Source organism: Rattus norvegicus, chromosome 8, assembly GCF_036323735.1.
Source record: "Rattus norvegicus strain BN/NHsdMcwi chromosome 8, GRCr8, whole genome shotgun sequence".
Classification (NCBI taxonomy): Eukaryota; Metazoa; Chordata; class Mammalia; order Rodentia; family Muridae; genus Rattus; species Rattus norvegicus.
Window position 1 is genome coordinate 90,005,791 of NC_086026.1, and position 14,415 is coordinate 90,020,205.

Consider the following 14,415-nt stretch of genomic DNA (forward strand, 5'->3'; position numbering starts at 1 on the left):
AAGTCAGAGTTTAGGCGCTGCAAATGGGACCTGTGTCTTCTGCAAGAGCAGCAAATGCTCTTAACTGCTGAGCTTTCTCTCCAGCCCCATTATTAGATTGCCATTATTGGCCAGAAGGTTCAACATTTTAAGAGTGGATGGGATGTTTAAAGCAAGAAAATGAGAGTGGATGGAGAAAAAGTCCCAAGAATTCAATCCTGATGATTTCTGACTTGCCCAGGTCAGGAAAACCAGGAACAGAGGAACAGGTAAGGGACGATTTGGCCAAAGAAGACCAGTAGGAGTTGAAGTAGAGTAAAATCAATAAGAGTCAAGTAAGGGATAACTTGCTTCAAGGAACAGAGTATTCAGTTTGTCAGATAATGTCTCCTATTCATGAAGGTGAAGGTTGAAACTTGACCATGTGATTTAGCAATGGTCACTGGTTGTTGTGACGCATTGAAATGTACCCTGAACAGGAATGGGTTCACAAGAAGTTGAGCAGTGAGAAAATAGGGGCTGTGGCATAGAAGGTTATGGAATAGCCCCATAGTATCAGGGGAAAATTGACCATGTGATGCTGGGCGAGAAGAGAGGAGGAAGAAAAAGGGGGAAGGAAAAGGGAGAGAGTGAGATTTCTTAAGATTGACTAGTGTTGACTGGGGTTTCCTTTTGAGACTGGGAGGGGGTAGGATAAGTGGAGTGAATGAAGAGACAGGATCTTAGAATGACCTCTTAGAATGATTTGGCTTTAGTAATAAAAGAGAAGTTGAATATATGAGCCTACATCTATGTTAATGAGTATAAAGAGTTATGAGAGCTTGAGGACTCCAGCTATTTTTAAAATAAAAAATTTGCATTTTTAGGACTGACTTAATAGGAATTTCTTCAATATATGTTACATAATGGAGTTACAAATAATTCAAATGGCCTCTAAATAGAAATGTGAAAAGATAGTTTAAAAAGATAGATATTAAAAATAAAGGTGAAGCATGATAAAGACATCTGGTGTTGACCTCTGATCACCACATAAATACACATGGACAAGCACACCTGAATACACGCATATACCATAGTGAGACAGGCAGAGAGTGGGGACTTGTTTTGTACAGTATCTGAACATATTTGTGATGCTGTGACATGAGATATATATGATACACATTCATGCTGCATGCATATTAATGCTTTTCGTAGTTTGGATTTTATGTAGGCAACAGGAGCTAGAAGTTTTCTTCCCCAAGGCAGGTAATAGAGACTCTGATCTTCCCTGTCTCTTTTGCCTTAGATCTGACTAAGAAGAGTTTCTCTGGCTTACTCTGCCATTCAGTGGTAAGACCATCCTCGCCCAAGGTTATCCTGCCCTGCTAGGAGGGATGTTGCAGAAGAGGCCAGAGTGAATACTGCAGCAAGCTGGCCTGTTTCTCCAGCTAGTCTGTTAGCCTTCGGTCACATCCTTTAGTCTGATCTTGTTTTGATTGACTGTCCTGCTGCAGTGATGGTTGTCACTCTGTCTCACTACGGTATATGTGTGTATTCAGGTGTCTTTGTCCATGTGTATTTATGTGGTGGTCAGAGGTCAACACCAGATGCCTTTATACATGATTCACCTTTATTTTTAATTAATATTAATTAATTAGTTACAGACTCTGTCATCGAACCTGGGACAGGTTTCCAATTTGGCAAGGCTGACCGGCCGGTGAGCTCCAGGGATCTGCCTGCTTCCCTCATCCCCTAACCCCAGAGCTGGGTTACACATGTGCCCCTCCACGGCAAGCTTTTCTATGGGTACAGGGAATCCAAACTCAGTTCATCTGTGAACAGCATGCACCCCTCCCTTAGCCCCTTTTAATATATTTTGTAAGCCATCATGTGCTCCCCTGGGTTACCCCAGCTGCTTGAATAAATAATTGAACATGAGGATGCTTTTGGGAACTCTGGGTTACAGCCAGAATGTTGGGAACACTGTCTAAACAATCTAGGACAAATGGCATCTAAAGTGTCCGTGTTGTGCCTGACTCTAGGCAGGCAGGCAGGGTCAGAAGTAAGTGGAACTAGTGGGTACCCCTCAGGTGTCCGCTGCTACAGAATCGATAGCCTCGCTGGCTAGTAGAGTGAAGTCTCTTCACCTTTTTTAGGTCACTGGAGTCTTTTGTGTGATGTGAGAATAGAGGAGAAAAACAAGTGTAACCATTGCCACCCGATGGAGTCAGTGAATCCTGAGGCAGACTGACAGGGAAAGAAAGAGCTTTATTGACAGCAAGCTGGCTGTTGAAGATAGCAGGCTCTTGTCTTCCAGGGATCTTACCCTTTGCCTGAGGGAGAATGTTTTATGGGGACTTTCAGGGGTTTGGGTTCCAGACAGATGGGCTACCTCAGTTGCCCATTGTCCCTAAACAAGGCCTGTGGAGTGTGGGCTACACACATCCCCTCTTGCCCACTTAGGTCAGTGAGTGCTGTTGTCCACAGCATCCAAACAAGACACACACGATCAGCTTCTGTGCAGGCAACCGAGGCTTGTGTTTGGTCGCGTTGGTGTTTCTGGACGAACACTTCGAGGATGTGAACTTCTTCCAGAATTTGGGACCAGGTTCTGCTCTGAAAGAGGAGGCCTGTGTTCTCGTTAACGTACCTGTGCAGTTAGTCAACAACAGACAGACTTTAGCGAGCGTGAATCCTCCAGAGGTGGAGTAGGCAGAGTGAGGAGAAACCTGTGAGGATTGGAGAGCCTCCTGTGCTTTCTCAGGTAGTTTATGGTTCCCGATATAGCACTTGTGTATTTTTAATTGTTATGACATTAAACTAGGGAATAGTGTTGTATTCCATAAACATATCTTTTTCGAGGTAGTGACACTAACCACTGACCGAGACAGAAAAGTCCCTGAAGTGAAGCCATAGAGGGCAATGATGAGGAGTGGGATTTGGGTCTCTGTCAGCTGTCAGAGGGACCCTCAGTTGAAGAATTGACTGAGTCACAGTGGCCCAGGGGCACGTCTGTGAGGTATTTTCTTTTTAAAAATTTATTTATTCACTTTACATCCCAATATCAGCACCCCCTTTCCTCCCAGTACCCCCTCATGCAGACACTCCCTCCATACCCCCAAAACCTCTCACCTTGGTATATCAAGTCACTGAAGTGCTAGGAGCCTGTGAGCCATTCTCTTAATTGCTAACTGATGTAGGAGGGACTCAGACCACTGTGGGCAGTGCCACCCCTGCAGAGGTGGCTCTGGGTTGTAGAAGAATGCTGACTGAGAACTAACCAGCCAACAAGCAGCATTCTCCCATGGCTCCTGCCTCTGTTCCTGCTTAAGTTCCTGCTTGGATTCACTCAATGATGGATTTGTGACCTGGCAGTGTAAGTCAAATAAACCGTGAACTCTACCAGCTGCTTTTGGTCAGTGTTTAATCACAGCAACAGAAAGTAAATGAGGACAGTCACTCAGTAATCAGTGGCCTTTTCTGCATATTTTTCTTAGTTATCTCTGCTTGGACAAATGACTTAAACCCTCAAACCTCAATTTCTTATAAAGAGGGAGAATAACCATCTGGCAAAGATTTAATAGTTAGTGAGATAAAACATCCCATTTCCTTGTACTGACAAGCAGTCACAGTTCTAGAAGGTTCTTTGCATGCTACCAGAAGAAAATGGTAATTGTCCATTATCTCCCAGTTACAAACCCTGTGACCTATGACAGTGACCTGCCTCAATATCCACTGGTGCAGTAGTGGCACACATGTGAGTAACTAACCACCTTTGGATTGGATGTAAGATGCAGTCTGTGAGATGAGATCCGTATCTGACATGCTAAAGTGATCAAGAACCCGAGAGTAGAGAGGTCAGGGGCTGAGGGGAAAACCTGGTACTGTTATTCTGCTAAAGAAACATAGCAATACAACGACTCCAAGTGACATATTGCCATACCCATCGATCAGTACACAACCCTCATCAGGGGAACTTGTGGTGAATGCGATTAACAGAGAGACCCAAAGTTGGCTAGTGTGCAGAGAATGAGACACTTTGGGTCACTCAGCCATAAATGGAAGATTCTCATCAGACTCCTCAAGGCTCAGGGATCTATTCAGAAGGGGAGGCGGAAACATTGTAGGAGCCAGAGGTGGTGAACGACTCCAAGGAAATAGTGTCTTCCAGATACAGGAGGACTGATGTGCATATACATTTAAACAGAGACTGTGGCAGCACCCACAAGACCTGCACACTTCAACTCAGACAGAATTCTAGCACTGAAAAGGAGAAGTGGACAGTCCCACCCCAACCAAGAAGCTATTCCCAATTGATATTTGCTAGGAAAGGGAAAATACATTTTGCAGTGGAGTATCACTGGGAAGATTAGCCCTACTCCAAAACAGGCCCCATGTTCTGAGTAGTTGGCCAACACAAAACCTCCCTCTCCTCTCCCCTCCCCTCCCCTCCCCTCCCCCCCTCCCCCCTCCCCTCCCCTCCCCTCCCCGCGTGTGCACGCGCACGCACGCACACACTCATATATATTTATGCCGTGTGTATACTTTTTTGTTTCGATATTTTTTTGTTATACTGTTTTTTGTTTGTTTTGATTTTCATTTTTTTGCATTTGTTTGTGTTTCAATGAGTGAGGGTGAGAGTGAAAGAGAGCAAGAAAAAGAGCATGAATTTGGGTGGATAGGGAAGTGGAGAGGGTCTGATAGGAGCTGAGGGAACTGAAAAGTACGACAAGATGTGTTATATGAAAGAGTTAAAAGAATGTTCCGAACACCTTAATGTATTGTCTAGGATGGTGAAGGGTTTGTGGTGTGTATGTTCGGTTTTCTGTAATTAGGTGAATCCCAGTTGTAAGAAGAAAGTTGTTTTACTTCCTGTTTCTATCTGATGTGTGTGTGAATACCCATACTCACACCCAAGTCAGTCAATATCTGAGTTAGGAGAGGACTTCGTTGCATATCTGCTGGCAAGCCTGTTCTGTGATAGCAATTCTTGCAGGAGTTTATATCTAAATTACGGTTTCTGATCTTGTCTTTGAAAATCCGTAAGAAAAAGCAAATAACCAATCTTAACAATTCAGTGTGTGTGGTATTTGTAGGGATTTTTCTAATAGCAGTGTCAGTTAGCTTTGGTCACTAGCGCTGTGCACGCAGGGCTCATGGGCTTAACTTGAGACATGAAGTGACACGCTACAGGCGCTCAGTGGTCGGTCACCAGGACCAGCACATACTGCTGTCAGCAGACCTGCAAGAAGGGTGTTGTAGACCTCTTTTTTATGTCTCACACTGAAAAACAGTTGACCTCCATATTTTCCCATTATAAACTAAACATACAACAGTGGCTCACACATAGTAGGTGTTCAATATTTATGAAAATATTTATGAAAAATTTGAATAAATGAATATAAATTCAAATTCTTTATTCAATTGATGTCATTTTTTGACAGCATCATTTGTTAATCTTGAGATGTCTTTCCTTATTTCTTTGTTCTTATTTGGATTTAGTAGTATTTTTCTGTCTAAAATTAGTGTATATTTTTTAGAAAACCAATGTGGTCATGGTAAATGTCAATGTTAACGTTTAATTAATGCATATACTATATGAGAATAATAAAACAATACCCATATTTTTCATAACTAACTGAGGAAGAATAACCTGAAGTACTTTTTAGGCAGGCATTTCAGAGGTAGTTTAATAAGGGGAATCTTGCCGGAAAGTGCTAAGAAGTTTTGGTGTACAAATAATCTCTTGTGGGGTAGAAATACCTGATGGGAGAGAGTGTTAGGTGCATGAAACAGGCTCCAGCCATGGCTACCTGTTAGCCAGTGCCCAGTTTTCTCACAGCGGCGTCTGGGCACCAGGAAGCTAATAGCCCTGGGGTACACTGATACAGGTGAGAGAAGCTGCCAGTGGGACGCTGTGTGCCAAGGGTGCATGCCAGGGGCTGCTAGATAAAGGAGTAATCACTTCACGTGGCAAATGTGACACATCTGTCTTCCCATCACACCCCCTTACGGTCTGCTACATAGGGGTCACCCCCTTCTCCCTCTTTCCCACTAGTTATTCTGTCAGACAGCGAGTCCCCAAGGCCACCATTCTCTTTGTTCACTATTCTATTCTGAGTGCCCAGTTATCTGTGACACATGGTAGATGCTCGAAGAAAGAGAAAAACATGACAGTGTAAGCAGGCCTAGGCATTTCTGCTTGTTCTGTTTAATGCCTCTTTCTTCCTTTTTAGTTACCTGGTTCTTTGAACCCTACTTGAGAATACTTGTAGCTGTACTTGTACTTGTATTCAAGTATTATTCAGAATACTTGAATAATGTGCAGTGTCTAGCTGGGAAAGCACACCGCATTGCCAGACCTCACAACTCGACTTTTAGGGATCCTTTGAAGGTACTGGTGGCATGCACGGTAGTGACTCGAATTTTGTAGAATGAACCTGGTCACTGCACACGGCACACAGACACTGTTGACATCCTCACTGGTCCAGAGGAAAAGAATGTGGATGTGTTTGTGTTTATCACTCCTAACCTCCAGTAAGTTCGCCTCCTGGCCATGCCACTTTTACCTTTCCACACCTGGTGAAGGCCGTCCTGGGGGAGGTCAGGAGGGCCTCCTGAAGACTGCTCAGTGCTTCTGTAGATTGCTCCTACTGGCTCTGGGAGTACTGCGTTATCAAATGCAACTCAGACTGGGGCAGCTCAGTATTGGGACATTCACCTCGTGTGTGGTCCTGGGCTTGATCCCAGCATGCATCATACATAAGTAAACCATCAGTTGTCAAATGTGCAGTAAAAACGTAGTAGTTTTCAGTTAAGGGTAGTGTCTGCCAGCAGTGACTTTGGGAAGGTTGAGACTAAACTTCCATGAGTCCCAGCAAAGCTCAGACTTGTTTCCCTCGGTATCTCTGCAGCCAGCCTTCTGCAGAGCCTCAGGTAGCACTGGGGGTTGATGCTGCACTTTAATGGCTCGCTCTATAGAGCATTTTGTTTGTTTATTTTTACTTTATTGAGAAGGATCTCGGTATGTGGCCCAGGCTGGAGTTGAGTTTATGGTGATTGTCCTGCCTCAGCCCGTGAGTGCTGGGGTTGTACTGATGAAGCTTCTGTGCCTGGTTTACAGTGCCTTAAGGTGCTCTGCACATGTACACATGTTTAGTAAGAGTGAGGGTTGGCAGGAGGGTGTTAGTCTGTGTTTGCCTAGGTCAGAGGACAATTTTCAGAAACTTAGGTCTCACCTTCTTCTATTATGTGGGGTCTGGGAATTGAATGAACTCTGATCGTCAGGTTTGGTAGCAAACACTGTTATTACTGAATCATCTCAGCAGCCCAGAAAGATTTCCCTGGGAACCACTTAGAGTAGATTTAGGGCTGTGGTGAAGAAGTGAGGTTAAGTATGAACTTGAACTTGTTATTCCATCTTCACTGCAAAGCCGCAGCTCGGTTTAAATTGAGAAAGTGATTTGAATAGTTCATTCTATTTTCATTCTATTTTTGAATGGGGGGGTTGCCTTTGTTGTGTGTTTTGTTGTTTTCTGAATTTTTTTAAAGGATAATTATTCCTGAACGATCACTGGTGTCCATTGTGCCATTTGTCTTTATGTATAGAACATTGCCTTCAAATTATTAGTGGTTTTAATGAGAGGCAGTGGGGAAGGGTGGGAGGTGTGACTGTCGTCTATTAGAACAGTGATCTCAGTTTTATGTCATTTAATCCCCTCAGCAATTCTGTAAGGCAAGGAATACTATCCCACCACAGAGATAAGGGTAAAGACAAGATCAGGGAGGTAACTGGCTTAGAGCAGTCAGAGTTTCAGGCCTTGGTTTTAAGAGAATTCAACTCTTTCTAGTCTTCCGTCTCCGTTTACTCTCCTGGATGGTGTGAGCAGTTCATTCATGCACCAATGACTGTCAGGTTGTGTATATCATGCTGGGCCTTAGGAGCAAGCAGTCAATGCTCTGGGCCCTGATGGGATTACAGTGGTACATGAGATGTGTGCTTCAGCGGGATAAGTCCTGACCTGAGGGTTGCCAAGGGTAGAAGCAGGTATAAATGTGCACTGTGGAAGCCCTGGTAAAAGCAGTGTTAGCTTGGACTAAGGGAGCAGAGGAGCTGCAGAAGAGTGGGGTGGATCCATGATGCCTATGGGACACAGGATTGGTAAAATTAAGGATGATAAGAATTTGGAAGGTTCCAGAAGAGTTGGGGATGACTTCAGGTGTGATCTGGATTGTATGTTGTTGCCTTTAATTTGTGGAAGAACAAGGCAGGATGCAGAGCAGAATAATGATAACACTGATGTATGGGTTAGTTTGGTTAGGTTCCACTAGGCTGGTAAACACCTGAGAATTCCGTGGGATCTGGCCCTGAGAGAACATTGAATATCAGTCACATATTAGAAGCAAATGTAATAGCCCTTCCTATGTCGGTAAGGTAGCCATCTGTAGTCCCGCATAGGAAATATTAATCATCATGCACCCTGCAAGATGCCAACACCTTAGCAGCTTTCAAGAACTACGTGTCTCTGTGTGACTCCAGGGGCTACATCTAAGAGTTCACATGGGGATCTTTGATGGAGCTCCCAGGCACACAAGAAGCACATAACTACCTGCTCTTTGCATATTGGTGAATAGTGAAAGAATAAGGTTCCCACTGAGGCACTGAAAGGAGAACATCTAGGTTTGACTAGCTTGCAAATCGAACCATGCATTAGTCTTATAGACACTCCTTAAAACAAAGTATTTTGGATAGCTCGTGCCCTTTGGGTTACTCAGTAGACAAAATTATAAATGTTAACATCTCAGGATGCTGTGAGTGAAGGAAGCCTCCTAGGAACAGTTAAAAATGGGACATCCCCAGTGGGCGCTACCTGGAAACCATTCAAATGCAAGACAGCAGGTAAACAGTGCTTGGTTCAGTAGACCCACACACAGCAGCACGGTTGACTGTGCTGGATACAAAATGCTTTTTAAATGAAGGAAGCCAGACACCAAAGAACGCAGACTGTATGATCTCATTTATATAAAGTTGAAGAACAGAAAAACACCGAGGACAGTGGAAAGGGAGGCGTGGGAACCGCAGGGGGACTGAGATGCTCTGTGAACCGAGGAGGGTGCTTCTTAGACAGTGCATTCATCTGTCCCAGCTCATTAACTTGCATACTTAGATTTGTTCACTTCACTGTGAGTTTCAAATCAGCAGCAACATAAGAAAATGAAAACAGATGCTGAGCATTTGCATGGGAATAAGCCCTGGGAGTCCATGCCTGCTGTTTCAGGCGCAGGGAACTCACAACAAGCCTCCAACCCCTCGTTTTAGATCCAGAATGAGTTCTCTTTACACACTGCGACCTGTGCACCATAAATATCTATTCCAGCAAGACTACTGAGCAAGTCAGATTGCTTGAGGTAGTATTCTAAATTACCTTAGGAGAACAGGTGTAAGCCGGGAGGATTTCCATTCCCACATTGTCCTCTTGTACACTCAAGGCTGCAGCAGGGAGCTCACAGGACTTACCTGAGGGTGGAGCAGCTCTGCCTTCCTTATCTAAGCTGGACAGAGGGGCAAGAGGTAGGGAGGGAGAAGGCAGAGGTCACCCGCAGGAGGTGCTTTTAAGACTTGAGATTTATATGTGCATGTGTAAAGGAGATACATTTTAAAAACATTTCCACCATTATTCATGTTGCTTTATTTGTTCTTTTGAACAGGAGATAGTGGGTAACCTCCTTCAAAATGGAAGATGGAAAGCCCGTTTGGGCGCCCCACCCCACAGATGGATTTCAAATGGGCAATATTGTGGATATTGGCCCTGACAGCCTAACAATTGAACCTTTGAACCAAAAAGGCAAGGTAAGTTTCTCGGAGGGATTTCAAAATGGGATTTCTTTCAAACACCTCTCTCTCTCTCTCTCTCTCTCTCTCTCTCTCTCTCTCTCTCTCTCCCTCCCTCCCTCCCTCCCTCCCTCTCTCTCTCTCCCTCCCTCCCTCCCTCCCTCCCTCCTTCCCTCTCTCTTTCTCTTTCTGCCCAAGAAAGATAAAAGTGAAAACCTATTCCTGCCACAGTGGAGGAAACAAATGTCTATGAAGCTTTGGGCTGACTTCCTTGATTAAATGGGATGTGTGTACTATGAGGAAATAAGATCCAATGATAATCAGACACCTAGTATTCTGTGCTGGGTGATAAAATACAGTCAGTGGCAGCATTTTTACCCCATATGCTACACTATTAGAATCACCTGGCCAGCCATGTTGTAGTCAACGTGTTACAAAGTAAACATGTGATGTCAAGTTCTTCCAGGGAGCCTCAACTCTCCTTTTCCTGTTTTTCTTTTTTCTTTCTTTGTTTCTCTTGTTTACTTGAATTTACTTATTTACTTAAACATATACTGTGGGATGGAGTATCTTTTTGTTGTTTTTGTGCTTTGTGGTTTTTTTTTAATTTTATTCTATGTGTTAGTGCTTTGACTGCAAGTATATCTGTGTGAAGGTGTCAGATCTTTGAATTATGGACGATTGTGAGCTGCCATGTTGGTACTAGGATTTGAGCCTGTGTCCTCTGAAAGAGCAGTCAGTGCTCTTAATAGCTGAGCCATCTCTCCAGCCCCAGATATTTGAGTCTTAAACCTCCCACATATTGTTATTTTTATGATAATAATATAAAATATGCTTTAATTCAATACATATATTATTTACTTCCTTTTAAAAAATCTTAGACATAGACTAGTCAAGATTCCTAAGGGGAAGTTGGGGGAGGTGACCAGGAGTTGTGACTTGCTTACAATCAGGGTCTCCAATGTGGACGTGCATCTTTCTTTTAGTCTTCACGAGGTCGGGTCTTTTTGGTACCGCAGCCTCACAGTTTTAAGCTTAATGAAATAATCTTATTAGACATTTCCTCTCTCTAAATGTACAGATGTAATTTCTGTTTACTTCAGGCTCTGCAACTCTCCATGAATAATTTACATTCTACCGATCTGTGGTTAAGTAAGGCCATATGACTGCCGTCCTTCTGGGAACCTTAGAAAAACAAGATGGACTCTCATGAGAGTTTTTTTCAGAGAGAACACTGTTCTGTTACTGTAAACAACCCAGGAACCAGAATGGGTAATATATATTGGTCATGTTAGTGAAGGCCAATTAAAGATACCTTCAGGAAAGGAAAAGACAGTGTTCTTGCCTTCCCTCAGTGGTGGTGCCCGTGTGTGCTTACAGTGTGCACTGCTTATCTAGCAAGTGAGTTTTTAAGAGTTCACACACAATACATTTTGAAAGCTTTACCTTTTGCTTAACCTGTTTTATAAGCACAGTAAGCTGAGAGGCAGAAGTGATCCAAGGGCTGTACGTCCTGAGACTGTTCTCTTGTGATCTGTCACGTCTGTAGGTGACAGAATAAGTCAGTTCAAGAAGAAACTAAACTCAAATGGAGGGGATGTGCTTTTGTAAAATATTTGACATCTTTCAATGTGTTCTGATCTGTCATATTACTGTTAATCAGGCACATATGTAGAATCATAGAAGTGCAGTTTAATTAAATTATCTTGGGGTATTTAAGAGACTTAGTTGCCCCTTCTCTTAGAGCATTCTTTCCCTATCTGGAGTTTGTCTCATTGGCTATAGCTCCTGCCAGGCTAGGACTAAGCCCTCCCTCTGTTGCTATGGCTGTGACAATGTTTACATAGATTTATGGCATTAGCCGCTATTTCAGAGTTGACTTTTGTATTTAATCATTGCTATGAGTTGATATCTTCTACATAATGTTCACTCTCTGGCTCATGTTGATTCTCGTTCACTTTTGAAAAAGGGGTCTCTCCTCCAAACCAAACATGTATAACACTGAGACCATACATATTAGGTTGCAAAGAATTAGCGCTCAGAGTGTTGAGTTCAACAGTCTTCAAGTTGGGCGTGGCTTTGCTGTCGTTTTTTTTGTCGTGTCAGAGACTGCACCCAGGGCCTCACATTTTTTACATCAGCCCTTCACCACTGAGCTCTATCCCCAGAGCACTAAATTGGCAATAGCTTTGAATTGGGATGGTCTTCGAAGCCTAGATTTTACTTTATAAAGTGTGATAATCATACTGTATACAGTTTTCTGGCACATACAGAGTTACAGATATTGTTTTTTCTTTTCCCGGGGATCAGACCAGGGCTTTGAACATAAACCCTGCACATGTTATTATTGTAAAGGAACCAAACCACGTTCCCTAAGAGTTTCATTTGATACAGTTGGAAATGTCAACAAGAAGGGCTAATTGTAATTATTTAGAGGTATAAATTTATAAATAACTGTTAAGATAGCTTGGATTAAAATTTAATTCTCTTTGGATGTAATTTGAGATCCGTTGTTCTCTGTTACAAGATGCTATCTTAATTCTGCAGCGGCTCCCATAGCATTTTAAGTGATAAAGGAATGCAGCTTTCTTTATGGGTTATTATTATTATTGTTGTTGTTGTTGTTGTTTTTGAAACAGGGTCTTACATAGCTTTGCCAGGCCTCAACTCATTATGTAGTTAAGCATGGCCTTGAATCCCTGATCTTCCCATTTGCAGCTCCCCAAGTGCTAGGATTACAGGCATGCACCGCCACACCCTGCTATTTGTGGGTTCTTTTAATTACATGGACCAGATACTTTTATATTTTTGACATATTTTTGTGTAGGAATTGACGTCAAATGTATTTCTGAAATAACAACATTCATACTTTGTTATACGGAACTGATTGTGAATGTTTTTGCTTTTAAAACAATAAAATTGGGGTTGGGGATTTAACTCAGTGGTAGAGTGCTTGCCTTGCAAGCACAAGGCCCTGGGTTCGGTCCCCAGCTCTGAAAAAAGAAAAAGAAAAAAATAAAATAAAATTGTTTATGTACACACTCACACACACGTATGTATGTATGTATGTATGTATGTATGTATGTATATGTATATATATGTTTTGGTTACTAGCATGCCCGTAATTTAGGATTATTGTGTCTGCTGTTTTGTTAGGGTAAGCTTGTCTGTCTTTCTGACCTGCCGAGGCTGTCAGAGCTTGGGTTGCTTTATTTGTTAATTACTGCTATTCATTTGTGTCTGCAGCAGCAGCGGACTCAGTTTCTGCTGAGAGTCCTTGTCTCCTGACTGAGTGCTTCCTTAAGTAGTAGAATCTGGGTTATACTCTAATAGAGATTGCATTGGTGTGCTCATTGCAGGATATGCAGCCAGCTGAACTCCTTGTCTCTTTTACTATCTAAAAGCATCAAACCTTTGTTTCCTTGTTTGTTTCGTAGACATTTTTGGCTCTCATAAACCAAGTATTCCCTGCAGAAGAGGACAGCAAAAAAGATGTGGAAGATAACTGTAAGTATTAGGTTCAAAGTTACCTCTCAATTCCACAAAACTATCTGCTCTTCCAGACAGCTGGTGATTATGTTACCAGTACAATAGCCTAGGTCAGGATACAGGCTTGGTCAGAGCTCCCAGGAGCTCCCGAGGCCTGGGTCTGTTACTGCATCCATGCGTGCTTCCCTGAAAGAGTCTCTGAGTGTGTCCTACTGTTACCTTACATGTGTGTGAGTAGGGTGATGATTTACTGCAAGCTTCAACTAAAAGTCTCGCCTTAGTAGTGCTGAAAGCCATTTCAAACCTCACAGTGGGAGATGAGTTCATACTAATTAGGAAGTTGACAGAAACAGTCACTGAATGCCATTCTTTGGATAAGGCAAGCCAATATTAAACAAAACCAAACAACACTGCAGAATAATTTATAATTGAAAAGTTTATTTCAGAGTGTTATATTAAAACAGTATTAATTTCACTTGTCAACACCTTAAAATACTCGGTGAAAAAAACTTTATTCATTCAACAGGGTGTATTTATTTTTAAAATGTCAATATTAAGAAGTAATCACATTTCATTTGTTTTGGATTTTCCACCACTGTATTAATGGATTTAAATCTATTAATTTACTTTAAATTAATTGAAAAGGGGGAAGGTTGTTTTGGCCTGGAGATTGGGAGATTTCAGTCCATGGTCATTTGCCCACACTGCATTAGTGCCTTGGGTGAGATGCAGTGTATCCGGCAGAGACCTGTGGCAGAAGAAGATGCTGACTTCACTGAGGCCAGGATGCAAAGAGAGCTAAAGCAAGCCCTGCCCCCACCATCCCTTTAAGGCACACCCCAGTGGCCACCTCTTAAAGGTCCCCTCATCTTCCAACAGTTCCAAGTGAGGTTTCAGGCATTAACAGTAGTCTTTGGAGAACATTCTATCTCTAAACTAGTGGGGTGGGTGTGGTATTTGAGGATCATTTCTAGCTACCATAATTTCCTTAGAAGTTATCTGACCTAAAATACTCCATAGAAAAGAAGGTAAGAGAAAGGTGTAGGTTTATTCTTACTGCTGATCACTGGAGTTCACAATGAAGCCTGAAAGACGCCACTTATAAAATCAGGTGTTGTGACATAGTGGTTGTTCTG

General features: G+C 42.7%; 1 protein-coding gene across 6 annotated transcripts in view; it reads left to right on the forward strand.

The window, feature by feature from the left end:
- Nucleotides 1-14,415, forward strand: part of Myo6 (myosin VI) — a 154,869-nt gene that overhangs the window by 38,440 nt on the left and 102,014 nt on the right. For all 6 annotated transcript variants that reach the window (XR_005488326.2, XR_005488327.2, XM_008766423.3 and 3 more), the window contains exons 2-3: nt 9,667-9,808; nt 13,228-13,297. Coding sequence is in view for 4 of the 6 variants with exons in the window: in XM_008766423.3 (XP_008764645.1) it covers nt 9,692-9,808; nt 13,228-13,297 (187 nt within the window). In the remaining 2 variants the exon portion in view is untranslated. The remainder of the gene's footprint in view (nt 1-9,666; nt 9,809-13,227; nt 13,298-14,415) is intronic.